Source organism: Cyphomyrmex costatus, unplaced genomic scaffold (assembly GCF_001594065.2).
Source record: "Cyphomyrmex costatus isolate MS0001 unplaced genomic scaffold, Ccosl1.0 scaffold685, whole genome shotgun sequence".
In the NCBI taxonomy this organism is placed as follows: domain Eukaryota; kingdom Metazoa; phylum Arthropoda; class Insecta; order Hymenoptera; family Formicidae; genus Cyphomyrmex; species Cyphomyrmex costatus.
The window spans coordinates 1,085,321-1,104,774 of NW_017280250.1; the positions used below are offsets into that span (position 1 = coordinate 1,085,321).

Consider the following 19,454-nt stretch of genomic DNA (forward strand, 5'->3'; position numbering starts at 1 on the left):
AGAGAGAGAGAGAGAGAGAGAGAGAGAGAGAGAGAGAGAGAAAGGGGGGAAAGGGTGAGAAGGGGGATAGAGAGGAGGAGAAATAGAAGAGAGGAGAGCGAGAGACTCGTCGAGAAAATAACTAATAGGGGTGGGGTAGCAAGAGGCGCTGCGGATGCGAGCGGATGTGGCGAGGGAAGGGCAGAGGGGCAACGGGGGGAATGAGTTAGATAAGGATGAGAATATTGGGCCAAGTGGAAGGGAAACGAAGGGATGATGCTCGCGCTTGGAAACTACCTATGCCCGTCGCCGTGCCGGTACGAACAGTACTGCAAAATGTCGGGTACCTACGGATTCCTTCCGTGCCCCCGCGCGCGTATACATCGGGTGTCCCGGAAAGAGACGCGGACAGTATCAACGTGAAGATTCGACGTAATTCAATGGCGAGGGATTTTAAGCGAGCTATTTAAAGCGGATGCAGTAAAATTACACGAAGTCTGATTGAATTTAAGCATAATTAAATTAATAGATAATATGAGAGAGAGAGAGAAAGAGTCATTAACTTGACGACACCAAGTTATTATTGTTTCAAGAGCCAACAAATTCGTACGATTATTCGCGCTTGAAGACTTATAGAGTTTCAAGTGCCAATCCGTCCAGATCTGTCTGAATTTGTTTCTCGAATAATGAGCCATAATTCAAACGGCTTGCGAGTGCGAACACAAGATCCGCAAACAAACGATCACGAGTCTTGCGATGAAACAATCGCGTGATTGTATAACGGTAATACTACGAAGACTTTGATTCGACATTGTATAAATAGCATAAACCTTTGCGGCCTCTAGGGTCTCTACAAATAGGGGGCCGCGTTGTATAAACGGTTAGTAGACAAGCGGTAGACTAGAGGACAGGCGGCAACGACTTAGGTCTCACTTCGATTCGAGCGAACAGGGCAGGGGCAGGTATAAATCTTCGCCATTGGACTTCGGCCGGGCGGCAAGCAGCTCCATGGGACAGGATTTCTTTCTCTCGCTTAGCCAAAGGCGATCGATATACAGAGCACGAGTCGAGAAACTTGGACTTCCGATTAACAGGCGTCTCTCGATTGAGAGACGCCTTAAATAACGCGAACGCGACTGTTTTATCTAATTATAAATTGTACGAGTTTTGAGAAAAAAAAAAACGCTGTCTTTGTAAGATTTGCGAACGAGTATAATAAGAAGCGGAAGTCTTATGCTATGCATTTCGTTGAAAGTTCGAGAACAAGGGCAGATCTCGGACTTCTTGCCACATCACAAGAAGCCGTAACCGCCGTAACATTCCTGAAGCAATGCAAGAAGCTCGGTCGCATGCCGGTGCATGCTGCATCATCGCGCAGTCGCGTGGGTGTGGGTGAAACTGCGTTTATGCGCGCACGCATATCTCGCGTCCTTCGATGAAAAAGGACGAAAAAGGACGAGCGGTTGAACAAAGAAGTGCGTGAGAAACGAACCGCGACGGATCATTCGCTGTTCCAGCGATGGCGTTCCGAGAATGAATATACGTATTTATAAGGGAGCAGATCTGAGGTAGCGATGATTATTTACGTTTACCGCGTATCTGTAAATCCGAGCCTGTTGCGTAGGTATTACCGCGAAAGTAATTCCGGGCGTTTGGTTTATCCCAACGCGAAAGAGGTCGATGGCGACCCTGGGCAAGTCGAGTTACCTGCGAGCGAAGTTATGTCTGAGAAATATCGCCTCGAGTGCAGGCGCGTCGATACGTTGTAGGTGTGTGGGTACACTTACACGTATTAAGCGGCTTTCATGCGTGAATATTGCCGTTGGCACTTTGTTTGTTCCATCGTGATTTTTCCTTTAACCGCGAATAAAATTCGACATCTATAATAAAAAAAAAAGGAAACAAAAGATCACCAATCGTGAAGAGTGGCTACATTCAGCAGAAAAGCTGAAACAGCTTAATTTGCAACTGTTGTAAAATTCTTTAATAACTGATGATCTTGCCCTTAATTCCTCATTGGATTTAAATTATATATAAACCGATCATATTAAAAATTTTATAACAGTTGCAAAACTGCTTTTTCTACTAAATTTTATATAAGCGATTAATCACGTGTACACAAAAAAAGAAACGGGCGCGAGATAATAATTACAGATTGCAGATACAATCGGTAATAGTTAACGATGTGTGTGTGAGGGAGAGAGAAAAGGTCTGCTCTCTGTGACAGAACTAGTGTACACTTTTGGAACATAAAGCGAGATATAGGTATCTATATATTTGATACTTGGCGAAAACGAGAAAGAGCGTGCTATAGTGCAGTCTATAGTAGAGAAATATAAAAAAGCAGACCTAGAGAAAAGACAGAGAGAGTACCGGCCGTGACGTCGCCGACCATGTGAGAGCACCCTTAAGCGCGCCCCCTCCCTCGGCGGGCGCGCGAGAGCGCGTCGAGCTCGCGCACTTGACTGCCGTGCTCTAAGTGAGAGCGCCACGTGACGTCGTCGCGCACGACCCCAGGCCGCTATGTTTCCGATAGCACGCGGGCCGATCGCACGGCGCGCCGCGATTGGCCACACCTTTTCGTGCGGCCGCGCCGCTCTTCGAATGCGATGCAACGATAATAAAACGAGCGACTGCCTTCCGTCTCTGTTTCTCTCGATGCCGGAACAAGCGACATAACGCGGAGTTGTGACGGATGCAAAAATGCATGTGTTACTACTTCGCGGGCGGACCATACACGCGAATGCGAGTGTGACCTGGCAACGTCGCCGATCTGTCGGTCTGTCAGTCGGTCGGTTGGTTGGTTGGTTGGTTGGTTGATCGGTTGTGTGTGGTTGGTTGGTTCATTGGTTTGTCAGACGTATACAAGGTGTCGCACATGAAAGATCTATTGGCTTATACTACACACCCTTTAATGGAGTATAATTTCGATTTCTCTTTCTCTCTCTTTTTCTCTTGTTCTTTATCTTTCATATATGCAAACCCGATAATATAGACGGTAACCGCATATCATCTGTGAACGTTCCGCCATAGCTATGTATATATATTATTCCGCCAATAGTTATATGTGCTTAACTCATCGATTCCACCGATTCCATTTCTGGGACACTGAGTATTATTGTAATTTCCTTCAGGTGATATGACTGATTTAGAAATCCAGAATAAGAGCCAATCAACGATCGTACGTGGCGTTCCAAAAATGAAGATATTATATCAAACGAGTATACTGCCGTGTTTAATAACGTCGTATTTAACTGTATTAGCTGTATACAGACAGTTGATTCCCTCCCGTCTCTTCACGGGGATGACACTCGTTCGTCGATACTCTTTGTCGGCGTTACGTCATCGAGAGAAGCGGATACTAAATGTCTGAATAAATGCAAGTACGATCGATAGGCGGGTCGTTGTAAATATTACATTATACGAGTAAGTTTCTTTTATGCCAAGTATGTAATGTGTCCCCTTCTACTGTGTCTTGAACGAGTAAAATTTTGAAGAAGCGAACGCCATACTCTTGGAATGATATTGGAAAAGTATTTTAATTACACTCTCTAAATTCTTTGGAGTGGAATCTCACTGTAAAGAATGACAATTGAGCCAGTCTTGAGAAAGAGAGTGGCTCAATTTTCAATCTTTAGGAGTGCGTTTCACTCTTCAGAGTGACAATTCACTCTAAAAGTTTTAGAGAGTACACGTTAATTTAATGCAGAATTACAATCACTATACGAAGCGACGCGCGAACCTCTTACGTTGGAGCCTATTTATTTGGGACACTCTGTATATATCGTGATGTCGTAATTTGCCGAAAATAGATTCGACGTGTACACAAATGAGTCGTCTCCGGTATAAAAGAACTAGAATCGTGATGTGATCGTATCGATCCTTCGCGCGCGATATTGTACAGTTATAAATTAATCACGGCCAGATATGCTTAAATTTAACGGTTCGTTCACACATTACGTTATCGAATAACGTTAAGTATTGTTATTAATGTAAGTGTCGATGTAAGCGTTACATGACAGACACGCACTGAAACAATGTTGTTCTGCGTAAACAATTCTTTTATTCAAACATATTTTGCTCCGAACGTACCTCGATCGTTCATTTTGGTCATCATCAAACCGTACAATTACTCTCTCGTATTCAATTATTCTCCGCTGTTTGAACAAAAGAACCCTTTACGCGCCGACACATCGACGCTCTGATTTGCGTTGCCCGCATTTAATACAGACTTCGAATCTATCACTTTATATCGCTATCACATATTATATATCGTTTCGATACTTTTCTTTTTAAAGAAAGTAACGGTAGTTTCCATCGCGGGTCTACAGTTACAGAATTACCTATATAGCGTTATTGTGTAGCATAGTTACTTAACTCACGTAAGATATACCCATGGAAAATGTACCGCGTTTGCACAGTCGGATGTCGCTATCGATAGATCGTTAAAAAAAAAAATGAAAGAAAATTAATGACGATGTCGTGAAGCGGCATAACGCGAACACCGCCCGCGGTTCATAAAATCTCGAACGAACGTATCTCCTTTTATTACGCGTGCGACTGATCGTTTCGTTCCTTAATGAGCACCTGCTGCCGGATCTGACTCCAGCGTTTATTGGCTCTATGCCATTGACATAATAATCGTTGGATTTTATCGGAGGATCGAGCTGCGGTCGATTTCTGGCGTTCTCGTCGTCGTCGTCGCCGGTATTAAGTATAAGGATCCGAGCCAGAAAACTCAGGTGTGATGGAGAGAGCGAGAACAATCATGCTGCGTCGACGTGCGTGACAATTCGAACATCGCGGTTTCGTCATGAGATAAAGGTCGACTCTGCGGTGTGATGCACGTTGACGACTCCCGAGCACGTGATAAAGCGATAAGTGGAAAATTTGCGGACGAAATGCAGGTCGCTTCGCGCCGACATACGGCAACTACTGCGATCACGTGCCTCACGAGCTAATTACTCGTTTCAGCGGTCCGAAGTCGATAAAGTCGATAGTGTATCAATAAGCTGAGTGATAATCTGCGAGTGTCGCTATAAGACGGACAATAATTCGTCATCGCTTAACGTCATTATTTTGCACAATGTTGAGTTTTTTTTCTCCTCGACGTTCGCGAAGTGACAAAGAAGAGTATCTTTGTACGGGATAAGAAAATAGAAGAGAAAGAACGCGTGTGTGTGCTATAGGCAGCTCACCCTCGCTCCGAGAAAGCGGGCCTCCAACAACTCCTGCTTCCTTGGGTCCAGGGTGGCCTGAAAGTGCTCCATCTTGACGCCAGCGCCTGCAACAACAAGTTACAGCGAATTATACTTCGACCTCTCGCCCGTGGCGTCGGTGGCAAAAGAACGAAGAATCTGCGATAAGAATCGAGAAGCGTATCGACGATCTAATAAAGAGTCGATAGCATACGGATCGATGTACTCCGAGATCTTCTCGACTGATTTGGTGGCGAAATCGACGCGATATATCAGAATAAAAGAAATGACGAGGCGAAGAGGACGAGAAAAGAAAAGAAAAAGATTAAGCAAGGGTTAGCCGTGCGGAAAAAACGTAAAGAGAAACATCGCAAAAGTTACCGGATAAAGCCGATATTAAATGCCGGATGATGCTATTACGCGCCGCGCATTCATATATGATATTCGCGCGCGTTGCTGCACCTGAATTTACCGCGATTTCCTTATTGTTCGCACACGTATAAAGATCAAGGGCCGTTTTCTTGAAAAATATTCCATACAAAATATTATAAGGATACTATAATATAAGTGATTTTATTGGTTTTTTTAAATAGACATATAATTTTTATTCTTTGACCCTTATATGGCCTATATTTATATGTTTTACTATCTCATCTGTTCTTTTAATTCTTGTAAAATTTTTTTAACAATAAATTTTTATTTTAATAAAAACTAAATCATATTTTAATTATTTTTTACATATTTTAACATCTAAATAAGAATTGAGAAAACGTGATATTGACTGTGCCTTAAAAGATATAAAGAATGCTGAAGGATAATTTGATTTAACTATTATCTTTTTTATTCAATGACATGAAAAAACAATTTTATTAAAATATTTAAAAATTTTGCACGATACGGATCTAAAAATGATTATGTTGGATAATCAAAATAATTGTATTACACTGTTAAAATCATAGTGTCAAATTGTATTCAATTTATATTAGTTTTAATCATTTCTATAGATCGCCAATGTTCCTACTCAATATGTCGTTAATTTAATTAAAACAATGGAGTCAAACTATTCAATTTAAGACAATGTATTAAATTTGATTCAAAATTAATTTATTATTTACCTACTAAATGCATTAATATAGACGTTGATTGCTTCGAAACTAACTATAGAAAACGGACTGATTTTGACAGGTGAAAGCTAAAAATAAAATGTTATTTAACTCAATTGAATGTCCATTGTATCTTTGATATTTAACAATAGGAAATTCGAGCCATACTGCAAAAAAATCTGATATTCTAGCCACTAGTTTTTTGAGCGTATCACACAATTATTTTGATCGTTCGTTCAACAAAATTATTTTCAAATGTATATTAAATCTTTAGATACTTGAGCAGAACCGCGTCCTTTCCACGAAGAAGCATTTCCAACTGCGCGAAAGAACGCGTAGTAGCGGCGACGGTAGCGACCATACTTATTCCCTTGCGTGGGTTTGTAAAGAACTTGAAAATGGATTGCATCGCAAAGGATTTATCTTTGGACGAATCCGAGCGAGGAAAAATGCGGGGAAAGCGAAAACGCTTGTCCTCGACGAACCGTTACTCCTATCCGAATTCCCCCAAGTAGAAAATTCGGATAGGAATGCCACCTTTGGAACTGCAATTACCGGACGTTTCGACAATGGTATTCAACGCCCACTGTCAGCATCTCCGATCATAACTGCGATGCTACCGAAGCCGCTGATGATTACCGCGCGCGCAATAAACTGGACATCCCACGGGTCGTAAACGGCGCAATCCGAGTGCTATAATTAGCGTTTTGCGGGGCCACGTTATGCCGGGCATTATCTATTTCGATCAAACGGATTGGATTTAACTCGCCCGTCGATCCTCTCCGCGAATAAACCACATTCTATTGTGTGTGACTCGAAGACCGTCTCGTAAAATTAGTCGAATCGACAGCAGACAGAAATAATAGATAATTTGCGCGTTAAACAAAGCACTCGCTTACGTGCGTTGCGTGCGTGCCTTTCCATCTTTATTATTCACGTTACGGATGAAACTACTGTCCGAGAAAAGAATCACCCTAGGGTTAGTTAACTACCGGCGGGACGTAGTTTCCCAGAAAAAAATTATCGTTCAGTTTAAACCCGTCTAAGTCCACGGTGAGCGGTGCGTTTTTTTGTATTTACAAATGGAATCTTCAGTAAGTAGCAGATCTCTATAAATTCACTGGCTAGCGAGACGACACGCATGCGAGAACCAACAAAAAGATTTTACTTACTTATATCGTATAGGAAAAAAAGTCTGCATTAAGTGGAATTCTTAGTTGAAAATAAACGCAAATTAGGATTTTCTGGCTAAATTACATTTACTATCATTTTAGTTCAATTCTGATAAATATAATCAGAATTTTCTAATTAAATGTTACACTGAGAAACCCATTTAATTGAGTCAATTAATTTCTCGTTTGAATGTGGATAAACAAAATCTTTGCTTAATAAAATAAAATAATTTAGTCCAAGTAAAACATTTGGTTATTGCAACATTTTACTTGCTTCTGATAAATATTGACACCTGATAAACTTGTTTATCCAAACAAGAACTTAATTGATTCGACCAAATAGGTTTTCTCAGTGTGTACAATGGAAAAGATTGCTAACTCTTAATACAAATTTCTCTTCAGTGCTAAATAAATAAATATATATTTACATTTAGTAAATATTTGATTAGTACTATTTAAACAAAAGATTTACTAAAATTTAGTAAATTTTTTTCAGTGCAGTTGAAATATAACCAGAATTCCAACAACATGATTAGAATTTTCCGGAATTTTCCAGCTCGTTTTCAACCAGAAATTTGTCTCGTCAGCGTACGAGCTTCAGTTTTCATAGATTGGTTTAGCAGAAATCGTCTCTCTCTTTTCATTCTGTTATCAACACGTACATACACGACTGAATGAGTCGCACTGCTCGCCGTTACTTTCGAGAATCACTGCAATCCGTTAAAGACATTATACACGTTCACGATGCGTGACCGGCCGTTGCGCGTTACCAAACGGCGCAACATTGTTTTGTACGCTGATGTTTAACGATCTTTTCCATTCCGCGATCGGATCGCAGGTAATAATAATGGCGCGCGCGTTCGGATTCGACGGGAGAATTGAGAAAGTGATGAGATAATTGATCGTCGCCGCATGCGACAATTAAAGCCACTTTGGGCCGGGACAGCCGGAACGCATCTGGCCGTTCGATAAATCCGAGCGAGTGAACGCGTGAAGCCGCGCTCGTTCGCGCGAGTGCAGTAGCGCAGTCATTGAACTCGTCGTCGGCCACAATTTTCATGTAAAACGGGGGCAAGGCTATTTTATTCGTAGTGCCTGGGATAGGCGAACGGACTCGCCGAGTATGAAGATAGACGCGGTTCGCCGAGGCGCAGGTTTTAATTGTGCAATCCAAAACAATGCACTTTTACGACACGGCGGTGTAACGTCGCGCGCGCGACGAATCCGGGAAATACTTCGATTTCTTCGCGTTAAAAATATTTAGACCCCTAACTCTTAATGACAATAACGATATCGTCCATTATACATTGTCTCTTTGCAGTTTTTTTTTTTTTTTTGTTATCACGTAAGAAACCTGCGCAAGAACAATGTATTGACATCAAAACAGGCATAAGCCAGAATAGGAATCTTAATCTCTGTCGAGAATTAACACTTTCGGATTTTGTGTACATTGTATAAAACACACCATTTAATTCTTCGACATCATCTGACACACAAATATACATATAATAGTGATGAAAAAAAATTAATTATTTTTGATATGAATTATTTGCTAAAGTGCTCGAATCGAATTAAAAACATTTTTTAACATGGTTTCAATAAAATCAGATTTGAAGGAGTTAATGTACAGACTGCTCCAATTGACATGAAAAAGTTTTTATCCGTCGCCTTCGCTATACCTTCGCGAGCGAGCAACCGGCATCTTTAGCTTCGCGTGCGACGTTTACATCGGAGAAGTGTCACGACTGGCAACGGCTGGAATTTCATTCGTTCTACAAAAGGCGCGGAGAAAGCGAGGCGCTAGCAACAATGCGAGACTTGCTCAGGATATTTCGCGAGCGGTTCTACCTACACGGCGAATGCATTACGCGCGGCGTCCATCAGCCGAATCCTCTGCATCCTTCGAAAAAGTGTGCCACGCGAACAGCGGGTAGCATCTCCAACGGCACCGCCGTCGCGACGATGCTGTCGAGAAACGATCCACTTGTTGTTTGCCGAACAATACTGGAAACGCGACGAAGCCACGAGCTGCTCTCGTCGCTTCTTCTCTCTACCGTGGTGGCATTTGAGAAATGACTAATTAAACACGATTTCGCGGGAATCTATATTATTCCGCGAATCTATATTTCCGCAGTCGCGATAAAAACGAGAAAAACTATCGCGTTTGATCGGATGGACGCGCGAGTGCAACTTTGTTGCGCAACGCGGGACGCAGCGGTTCGCATAGTGCACGATAATCATCGCATTCCTGCGTAAGCGAGTGTCATATCGCTATTCTGTAAGAATTAAATACATTGTTTTTTTTTTCAGTATTGAGTACTTTCTTTTCTCTCCTTATATACGTCGATACTCTTCATCCCCCGCATTTTCCCTTCGCGATAAAACGGAAGGTATTAGTCGGTTAACATGTGACGTTGTCGGAATGTTCAGCAGAGTTACCACGTGGTTTACAAGGGGTGCCTTCCATTTAGTGACACAGGTATCGTTATGTCTTTGTTATACGTATGGAAAAAAAGATGGAACGACATAACGGAAAGCACCCAAGATCCCTATGTGGTGAAATCGGTCACTCGCTACATTGGATTAGCACATATTAAAAAAAAAAGCTACTCTACATTTAAATCAGTAAAAAAAAATCAAAATAAATGTCTATATGACATATTTAAATACAGTGATGGTATAATATAATCAACTTGGGCAATGAAAATAATATATTCCGTTAATTTACGCAATAATATCATTATTTAATCGTTTAAAAGGTATTTAATCATCTAAAATATTCATATGTGCTTTTACATTGATAAAAAAATGATTATATCTCAACAATTTTCAATAATGTTAATTAAATGTTTACGTAATAAAAAATAAATATTTACTAAAAAAAAGTCAAAAACCAATTAATGGTTATTGTATACAAATAAATATATGTTTACATTCCGGTAAAAAATTAGTACTATTCAAACATTGTTTAGTAAAATTTAATGCGTTTATTAAAATTTATTACCAAACTTTAGTACATTTTTCCAGTGTACGTTTAACTTTGCTAATTTGATGTAGAGTACTAATTCAATATGCAGTAATTTAGTGTAGGTGGTTAGGTAATGCAAGTGACTGAATTCGCTATTATTCTCGCAGGAGAAAAAGCCTCCCTGCTGCGGACGCTCAGCTACATAAAATAACAAACTGAATTCATGCCTGTTTCTATCAATGTAGATTAACTTTAATCTCTCTCGGTTTAACTTAAAAATCTTTTTCTAGTTCTATAAATTAGAAAAGGATAAAAAGTAAACTCGGATTAAAGTCAATCTGCAATTGGTGGTAGAAATGGACACCGTTGACTTCCGTGAAGTTGGCATCTCATTATCGAAATTTCACTGTAATAGAATTTTTTGAGTTCCTGATAGATTGATTTCAAAGAGAGTTCTGACGATTAAATGTAAAAAATAATTTGAAAGTACGCGATGCCAGCTTCATCACCGAATCTGTTATGGATTCTCTCTTGAATAAACTCAACAATTGTTCGAAAGATAGCGTGATGACAGGGTCGGACAGGGGTCAACTGAGACTTTCAATATTATATCTCACAGTGAATGTTGAAAGATCGACACGATGAAGAGTTTACAGAATAGAGTTCTCTCGGGCGAAACAACATCATCAAGCGAGCAACTGAAAATAATAAGACAGTGAATTTTCTGAGATAATCAATTTTGCAATGTTTGTGATTATGCGAAATCAGCGAAATCACTCGCGAGGAACACGTTATCGCCTTTGATATTTTCAACATAACGAAAGATTTCAAAACAGTTTCGCCTATCGCCTACAACGTTCTCAAGGCTATTTTCATATCTGAAGAGTGTATTTTTACGCGCAAGGTGAATAAAAAATTACTACCAATACATTTACATACGGCTTAACTATGTTGCAAAATAAGTTTTTGCGTTCGTTGAAGTTGACACCAGCGTTCGCATCTCGTAATATACATATACATAAACGTAATTGAGCTGCCAACCGACGACGACGGTGTGTCCGCTCCTCGGCTGATTTATCCTCGCGTTACTTATCTAATCTCGTGTATTATAAGACCGAAATAACATCCGTATTTTCATACACCGGGCGTCCCGAAATTCTCCCTAGAGTGAGAAAGAGAGAGAAAACATAGGAATATCCCGAGTCATCACTTTCCGCTCGATGTTTTCGTTAATCTATCTAAGCGATGACGGGGTTAAAAAAAAAAGTGGAGAACGAGCGAGTTACAAGAGAGAATGTGCAATGTCAATTGAAAACACTTACCACCACCAGAGTTCCAGCAATTATCAGTCATCCCTGTTTATCCATCTGCAGAGTTGGCACTACATTATAATCACACTGATCCAACTCGCTCGAATGTCTCGCGGCACGTTGGTCTTTGACGGCGACGGCGTCGTTACGCGCGCCGGATACACTTTTCATGAGCCCTAGTGCCGCCCGAAACAAAACTCTCAGCTCCGCCGCATCGCTTTACACCAATGAGAGCACCTGTCTCATTATTGATCTCACACTACACTCTCTCTCGATCGCCGATGTACCGGGTGGGCCGCACCGCGAAGACCATCCGTAAGGTTTTCGCGTACTCCCGATTAGCACCCGGCCACCCGGTGGGCCACTTCCGCTGACGATACTCGAGAATTTCCCTTCTGTAACAGCACGATCACGCGCGTCTACAGAACCGCCAGGAACACGAGTTCCTTTTTTTTTTTTCTTGAGCCGTTTTTCCGATCAGGCAAATCGCAACTGCTCGATCGTTATACCACTGGCTGCGTTTCCCGCAGAGAAAACAGCTTTGCAGCTGTTGTAAAATTCTTTGAGTCTATTCTATAATGTAGTAAGCGTAGTTGTAAGTGGTTGTAGTCGTAAGATTTGACCAATCGCGTTCGATATTCTCAAATTTTCGACCGTGATTGGTCAATTTGATATGACTTGTACATTCAAGCGGCGTCTGTAATGAGATTTCAAGACGTACAATTATTTAAGATTTAAACCCCAAGCCGTAAAAAATTTATCACAGTCAAATGTAAAGACAATAATCGACTATTAATGTTTTTCATTGGGAAAATTAGTGCAACAGTGTGCGAAAACCTTACGGATGATCTTCGTAAATGTAAATTAATTCACATATTTTCAATGTTAATAAATAATGTAACTCTTTTAATTACATATTCCTTATTGTCACGATAACCTCGTAACCTTAAAGAGATTATTTATTAATACTTAATTGCACCAGTGTTGCACTAGTTTCCCCAGTAAAAAACGCAGAAACGTTATGTCAATTTCTTATGGCTTAAGTTTTACGCCTTAAAATCTCATTGTAAACATTGCTTTAAATTCAATGAGAAATGAAAGGTAAAAGTGGTTCTAAAATCTGTTTTGCTGATTATTTTTCAAAAATACGTTAAAATACTTAATTAACTGCCTTCACACATATTTTAAAAAATCTGACTTAAATCCGACTTTGCCAAAAACAAAATTAATTTTGTGTCAGTTTCTGGCATCAACTACTGGTAAGTAATATTTGCTTTGTATACAAGTTTTATAAGTACAAAACAATATTTGTTTAAACTATTAGGGATTACATAAATAAACAGTTAAGTTCTTAGAATTAAACTTAGATATATAAAGTAAAAGATTAATTAGAAAAATTACATATGTGTGTATACAAGGTGTGTAAATTCTACTGAATTGGTAAAACCAACAACTTTAGGGTCCTCTTAAACACAATAAAAAGCATAGATAACAGGAACAAAGAATAAACAGATTTAATCCTATCAGGAATGTATATTCTAAGGTACGAGCCACTTAACGGTACGAAAGCTTCGTTGACTAATCAGAAGAAGGAATTTTATGAATTGACCAAGTAAGCATTAGTAGATGTTTACACTTACTGGAAAAAGTCTGATTGCATTAATTGAAGTTTATTTGGAAAAATAGACAAAAAATTATTTTAATCATTTATCTAGTTAAAAAAGTAGAAATATGCTTGATATAATTAGAATTTTTTGATTCGTCCATTTTCGATCAGAAATAAATTTTCAGCAAATTACATCCCTATATACATACATATATCTGATAGATTATTATCTCTTATTCCTCGTTTCTTTATCTGCCCTTTTAAATAAAATTATTTAAAGTCTAAGATCAAGCATATTACAAAATGTTACAACAGTTGCAAAACTTTCTTCTCTGCCGAACACGCAGCCATAGTTCGAGCGAGTGCCATCGAACGATTATCGATCAGCGTCTGCTTCGAGAGACTCGTTCTCCGCGGATTCGTTCGTCCCTGCGAGAAAACACGTGCGCACACCGTGCACGTTATGCGTTACGAGCACCGTTATTATCCTCTTATAATACACCACGTCGTCGTCCTACGACGGAAATCAGAGTTGGTCAAACGGATCGATCGTATTGACGAGACGAGTCGCCGCCGATCGCTTCTCAAATTAGTCCTCGGCCGCGTGGAGAGTGTCCGTCAACACGGAATTCATTACGATGGACAATGTACGTTCCGAGCGTCGTGTGTCGTCCGAGGAATACATGAATACGAAGGCGAACGAAACGAAACCCGGGAGAAAATAAATTGATGATCGACGGCGGAATCGACGCGCGCCACTTTGCGCGTCCTCGAGTATCCTTATCCGCGCACGGGCCCGAATAACCACATGCGAGAGATTTTCACCTCGGGAATCATTTCTCCGTACGCCCCTCATCCGCCGTAATATCGGAAAGAAAGCCAAGACCAGCGAGGACAAGAGGAGAGGGGAGGATACGTGCTACTACGTAAGAGTGTACTACCAGGTGCAGCAATGCGCATAATGGCTGCATTCGGCAGACTCAACAGTTGAGTGAGCGCTCGCTCGCTCGCTCGCTGTTATTCGTGTATTCTTCTAGATCATCCAATTAGACTTGTATGATAGATCTATAGCGGCGAGCGCTCACTCAACTGTTGAGTCTGCCGAACGCAGCCAATGGCGGCATGATAAATCAAGAACCCATCACGAGCGCGAAATTCGAACGTTAAAAAAATGTAATGCACGCGAAGAATTTTTCCATTCGATCCTATTAGATATGTTTTCTAAAGCTGTACTGAGCAGAATTTCTGCCAAAAATGAACGTACCAGTAAGATTTTGATCATCGCAGTTGGATATTTCTATTAAACTAGAATTATCTATAATAGATTTGACCAGAAAATTCTGACTCGTCCATTTCAGAAATTTTTTTTACAGCGCAGGGTACACTTTTTCTACTTGAAATGAAATATAATAGGTACGTTTTAAAATAAATAAAAAAAAGCGAAAAGGAAAATTCTATCTACAATCCAGAACATGTATGAAATTATTCGAAATGGATAGGAATTGTTCCTTAGGAAATACAATTGGTACTTTCCAGCAAGGACACAGTCAATATGTAACACAGTGAATCATTACATCCTTGATGTATGTCTACGTGAAACAAGGATGAAATGATTCACTGTGTTGCACGAGGTCGTCTGTCCGCGTTGCTTGCACTTTTCGCACTTAGCAACTTCGTTCTCTCTTTTTTCAACAACAGAATGTATTTATCCCGCTTTAAGTGCAAACATCTTTGGGAATTGCAAGCAATGCGAACAAACCTAAGTATGTGACTGTGTCCTTGCTGGAAAACGCCCAATCGAAATCTAAGGAATAATTAAACGTTTTCGATTGGACTCCACATTCCGAATAATTTCATAATACGCACCTAGAATAATGATAAAAGGCAAACCTATTTTCTAAGACGCGATACTCTTTTTCTCTTCTATATTTTTTTTTTTCTAATAGTGAAAGAGTTTCGTTTTAAGACCGTATTCATAGTCCATTCTGATTTTAAGACCGTTTTAAGTAATGTCTTAAGATGTTAATTACAGCTCCGTGCGATTGGAACGTGACACCTCGAGACTGTTATTACGTAAGACGATTTTAAATATAAGAATCGAATGTGAATAGCAGTCTGAAGAAAAAATGAGAAAAATGCAGCGGGAAAGGACGACGCTCGAAACTCTTGGGAATTCGAACGCGAATCCTAAAAGAGGACCGGCGAGATGAGGTTATGTGCCGATGTAAACCAAGGGCGCCGGCATTTTCGAGGGCCGCTCGGACTTAAGCCCGAACTACGCGACGGCACGCGACATTGCGCTCAATCGATTCGAACGAATTTTCTATCGCGTGTCGGGACGTAACGCAGGAATAGAAAAGTCGAGCAACGAGGATTCTCTTCCGAAATCTTGAAGATGGCGTTGATCGCCGATAATTAAAACTTCTTTCATTCGGTCTATTATTTCTATCTCGAATGATACATTGCAGTTATATCGAATCGTACAGAAAATCATGAACAAAGTGACGTTTCGATTGTAATTTTTTTTTTTTTCGTAAATCGCGTTTAATTGTCACGGTTCGTCGCGCCCTTATTAAGGATGTATGTTTTGAAATGAGGCGAAAATTACAAAAGTGATTAAAAATTCACTAGAATATCTTCAAAATCTGTTTGCTGTATTTTTTTTGCACTCATTACTCTATGAAACCTTCAAGCAGCGGTTACAATGAGAGTTTAAGGCGTAAATTTTAACCCTTGAGTCGTAAAAAATTGATCACAATCGAATGTGAGGGGAATACTCGACTTTGATTCATCAGTTTCTTACGGCTTAAGATTTACGCCTTGAAATCTCATTGTAGACGCCGCTTTAGAGTGAATTTTATTCTAAAGAGTGAAATCTCACTCTGATTAAAAATTGAACTGCTCTTTTTCAAGACTCGTTGAATTTTTTACTCTTTATATGAGATTCTACTCTAAAAAAAATTAGAGAATCTCCGCTTTATTTTTGTTCAATGCTCGGTAATACATTTATCTCATTAGTGCAAAAAGTTATTAAAGATTTCGAGTAATGCTGACACATAATTCATTGATCAACATCTAGCGAATTTGCTTACTTCCAGTAATTTTCATCTCGTTTCGAAAGAGATACACAATCGACCCTCTGTTCCTTTCGGCTAACCTTACAAGGTTCTCCACGTCGAAGAGAAGGAAAAGGCGAACAGATGAAACGATACGAAAAGTAGAACTGAAAAAGAGCAAGCCTATTGGCCCCGATATCGGCGTCGACAAAATTACAACGCAACAATACCGACCGCGTAGGCGCCGGCTTTAACTAAAGAGAGTGAGAGAGTAAATTGATCGAGACAGCGGAGACACGGTCGGTGACGACCGGCCGCCGTTTAATCCCACCGATCGATCCGATCTTCGCGAATCCAACCTGCAATGCGATCCGCCCTGCGGAGCGACATCCGCCGCGATTAATTCCGCGCGTTTGGAATCCCCCTCAACGGGATTCAACCCGCTCTCGAAAAACGGCTCAAGTTTGCGTATAGTAGACGCGCGAGAGAGCCGACGAGGTGAGGCGAGACGAAACGAGACGAGACGAAGCGAGGCGGCGACAACAACGGCGGCGACAACGACGACGACGACGACAAGGCGATGGCTCGGATTGTCGAGACCTGCCTTCGTCCCTCCCTTTTTCCTCCCGCGGCCGCCTCCCAGTCTTCTCGCGACGTCCAGCCGGAGACTTGGAGTTTACACACGGCAGAGTAATCGATTCACCAACTAAACGCAATAAACGCACTTCTCGAAGATCTCCGAAGCAGACACGACCGGCGCGACTCACTTGTTTCTTTCTTTTTTTTTTCTTCGACTCCTTTTACGTCCTCCTGTTCCTCCTGTTCTTCGTCCTTCCTTCGTTCCGGCTGCCGGTCTGTCGCGTTCTCGCGAAAACGACGCGATTACGAAGTAAACGCGCGGCGATAGGGGGTCAGGCCTCTCCGTGTTCTTTTCACTCAGCACCGCTGCTTCCGTTTTCTTCCCCCGCACGCGGTGCGTCTCTCTCTCTCTTTCTCTCACGCGCGACAAGGCAGCGCACTTCCTAATACGTCGGCTGTCTCTCTCTCTCCCTCGCTCAGCCGTTTCTTCTTCTCGCACTCACACGGAGAGGCGAAGGCCTGGTCGAAGCGGCGACACGCGCTCGTGAAATTTCGTGACTCCGCCGAGCAGCACGCGCCGTTCACCGCATCTCTCGTCGAGTATATATGATAGACGCGGACAAATTTCCTTCCCTCTCGCACCTCTCCGTCCCTCTCGTTCTCTATCAATCGGGAGGGGAGGGAGGGTCTCTTTCTCTCTCTTTCTTTCTCTCTCTCTCTCTCTCTCTCTCTCTCACAATCTCGACAACAATCTGTCCTCTTTCATGGCATAGCGCGCTTCGTTCATCGGAAGAAAGGAGGAAAAACTCATCTGGAAGATGGCCGCCGCCTGCCAGTCACCGATTTATCCCTCTCTCGCATGGCGCACTCTTTTACGACGGGGGACCACTGCGAGCCCATCCGGGGAGGCCGCGACTCAACCGCGGTCACCGCGGCACCGGGTCGTTAACTGCGACACTGAGACTACTGAGAGACGGCGGGGAACCGGGAGAAATCGGTACACACGACACCACGACGACGACGACGACAACAATAACAACAACGATTACGACGTTGATGATGACAGAACGACACACAAGGAACGATGACACGAGCGGAAGTCCCTGGGATGCCGGTAAACGCGCGCGCGTCTCGCGTCGGCCGCACTCTCGCTCGCTGGCCCGACGGTACTCGTACTAAAAAGCTCACCTCTCGGTAGGAACCGTAACGCACTCTCTTCTCGATACACAGAAGCGCAAACACGGAGGCACACTCTCCACACTATCGTATAAGGTAGAGACACACGCGCGAGCGGGCGCGCGCGCGCACGCGGCTTCGTACGTGTACACACTATGCACTGCACACCGCGCGTCAACGGCACGGCGCGGCGCGACGCGGCGCGGCGCGGAGCGGAGCGGAGCGGAACGAGACGGTGGTTCCGCGGAGCACGCGCGCGCGCGCGCGGAGACACCACACGGGACTTTAAAAAAAAAAAAAAAAGAAGGGATTCTCTCTTCTTTCTCTCACTCGCACGCGCTCTCGTGAATGATCGAGCGAGATCTCGCGGTCGAATTCACGCGCACGCGACCAACTGTACGCGAAGACACACAAACACACCTTTTTCTCGAGGATAACGCCGAACCGCCCCGATTGTTTTTGTTTTCGCTGCACTACTTAACGACGACGACGACGACGCGGAATTTCAAGAATGACGGCGGCGGCGACGGCAACGGCAACGACGACGACGACGACAGTGACGTTGCCAGTCACACACCATGGCGTTCGCACGGCCTCCTTCTGTCTCGCTCCCGCAAACCGAGCGGCACCTTACGGCACTTCGGCTATTATCGGTGAGCTACGATGTTTATTCGGCGGCGCATCGGCCGACCAGTCACGGCTCGCGGCGAGATCATCCCCGCGGTTCTCGCTTTCGTTTCGTTTCCCTACTACTAGCCGTCCCGTGCCGTGCCGTATCCGCCGTATGCGGCATGATTTTAAGGCCGCGTTCACACCGCGCAAATTATTATTACCGCCATCGTCTACACCTATTATACATTTACGCGTTCGTGTCCCAATTCTTATTCAATAATTGAGTAAAAATTCGGGCATGAACGCGTTAAAGTATAGATACATATGATCGATAATTAAAAAATCTTTACGTATTGTGTATCCCAATGAAACAAAAAATTATTTCTACGAATGTGTAAATTAACTTTAATTTCGATTTAATTTACTATTAATCTTCTAGTTGCTTGAATTACAAAAATATAATAGTAAATTAAACTTTCTTGAACAATGTTTTGAACAAAAATAAATATTTATTGTATCAATTGTATACCAGCTTAGAATATTCTTCGAAAAAAATAGATCTTAGACTAATTAATTTTAATTTTAATTTAACCTATTTTTTCCAATTTATTAGAACTAAAAGAAGATAGGAAATATGTTAAACGTTTAAAACTTTATTCCAAAAGACAAACCTTAAATTAACTTTATTTTAATTT

The 19,454-nt window shown here is 41.8% G+C and overlaps 1 protein-coding gene across 5 annotated transcripts in view; it reads right to left on the reverse strand.

The window, feature by feature from the left end:
• Positions 1 to 18,700, reverse strand: part of Tlk (Tousled-like kinase) — a 58,071-nt gene extending 39,371 nt beyond the window's left edge. For 2 of the 5 annotated variants that reach the window (XR_001940894.1, XM_018547794.1), the window contains exons 1-3: positions 17,160 to 17,698; positions 11,743 to 12,125; positions 5,178 to 5,263 (exon numbers count right to left, since the gene is read on the reverse strand). Coding sequence is in view for 3 of the 5 variants with exons in the window: in XM_018547794.1 (XP_018403296.1) it covers positions 5,178 to 5,263; positions 11,743 to 11,773 (117 nt within the window). In the remaining 2 variants the exon portion in view is untranslated. Of the gene's footprint in view, positions 1 to 5,177; positions 5,264 to 11,742; positions 12,126 to 17,159; positions 17,699 to 18,159; positions 18,286 to 18,567 lie in introns of those variants that run through there. The other 3 variants (XM_018547796.1, XM_018547795.1, XM_018547797.1) reach the window with 3 other exon arrangements.
• Positions 18,701 to 19,454: the final 754 nt, after the last annotated feature.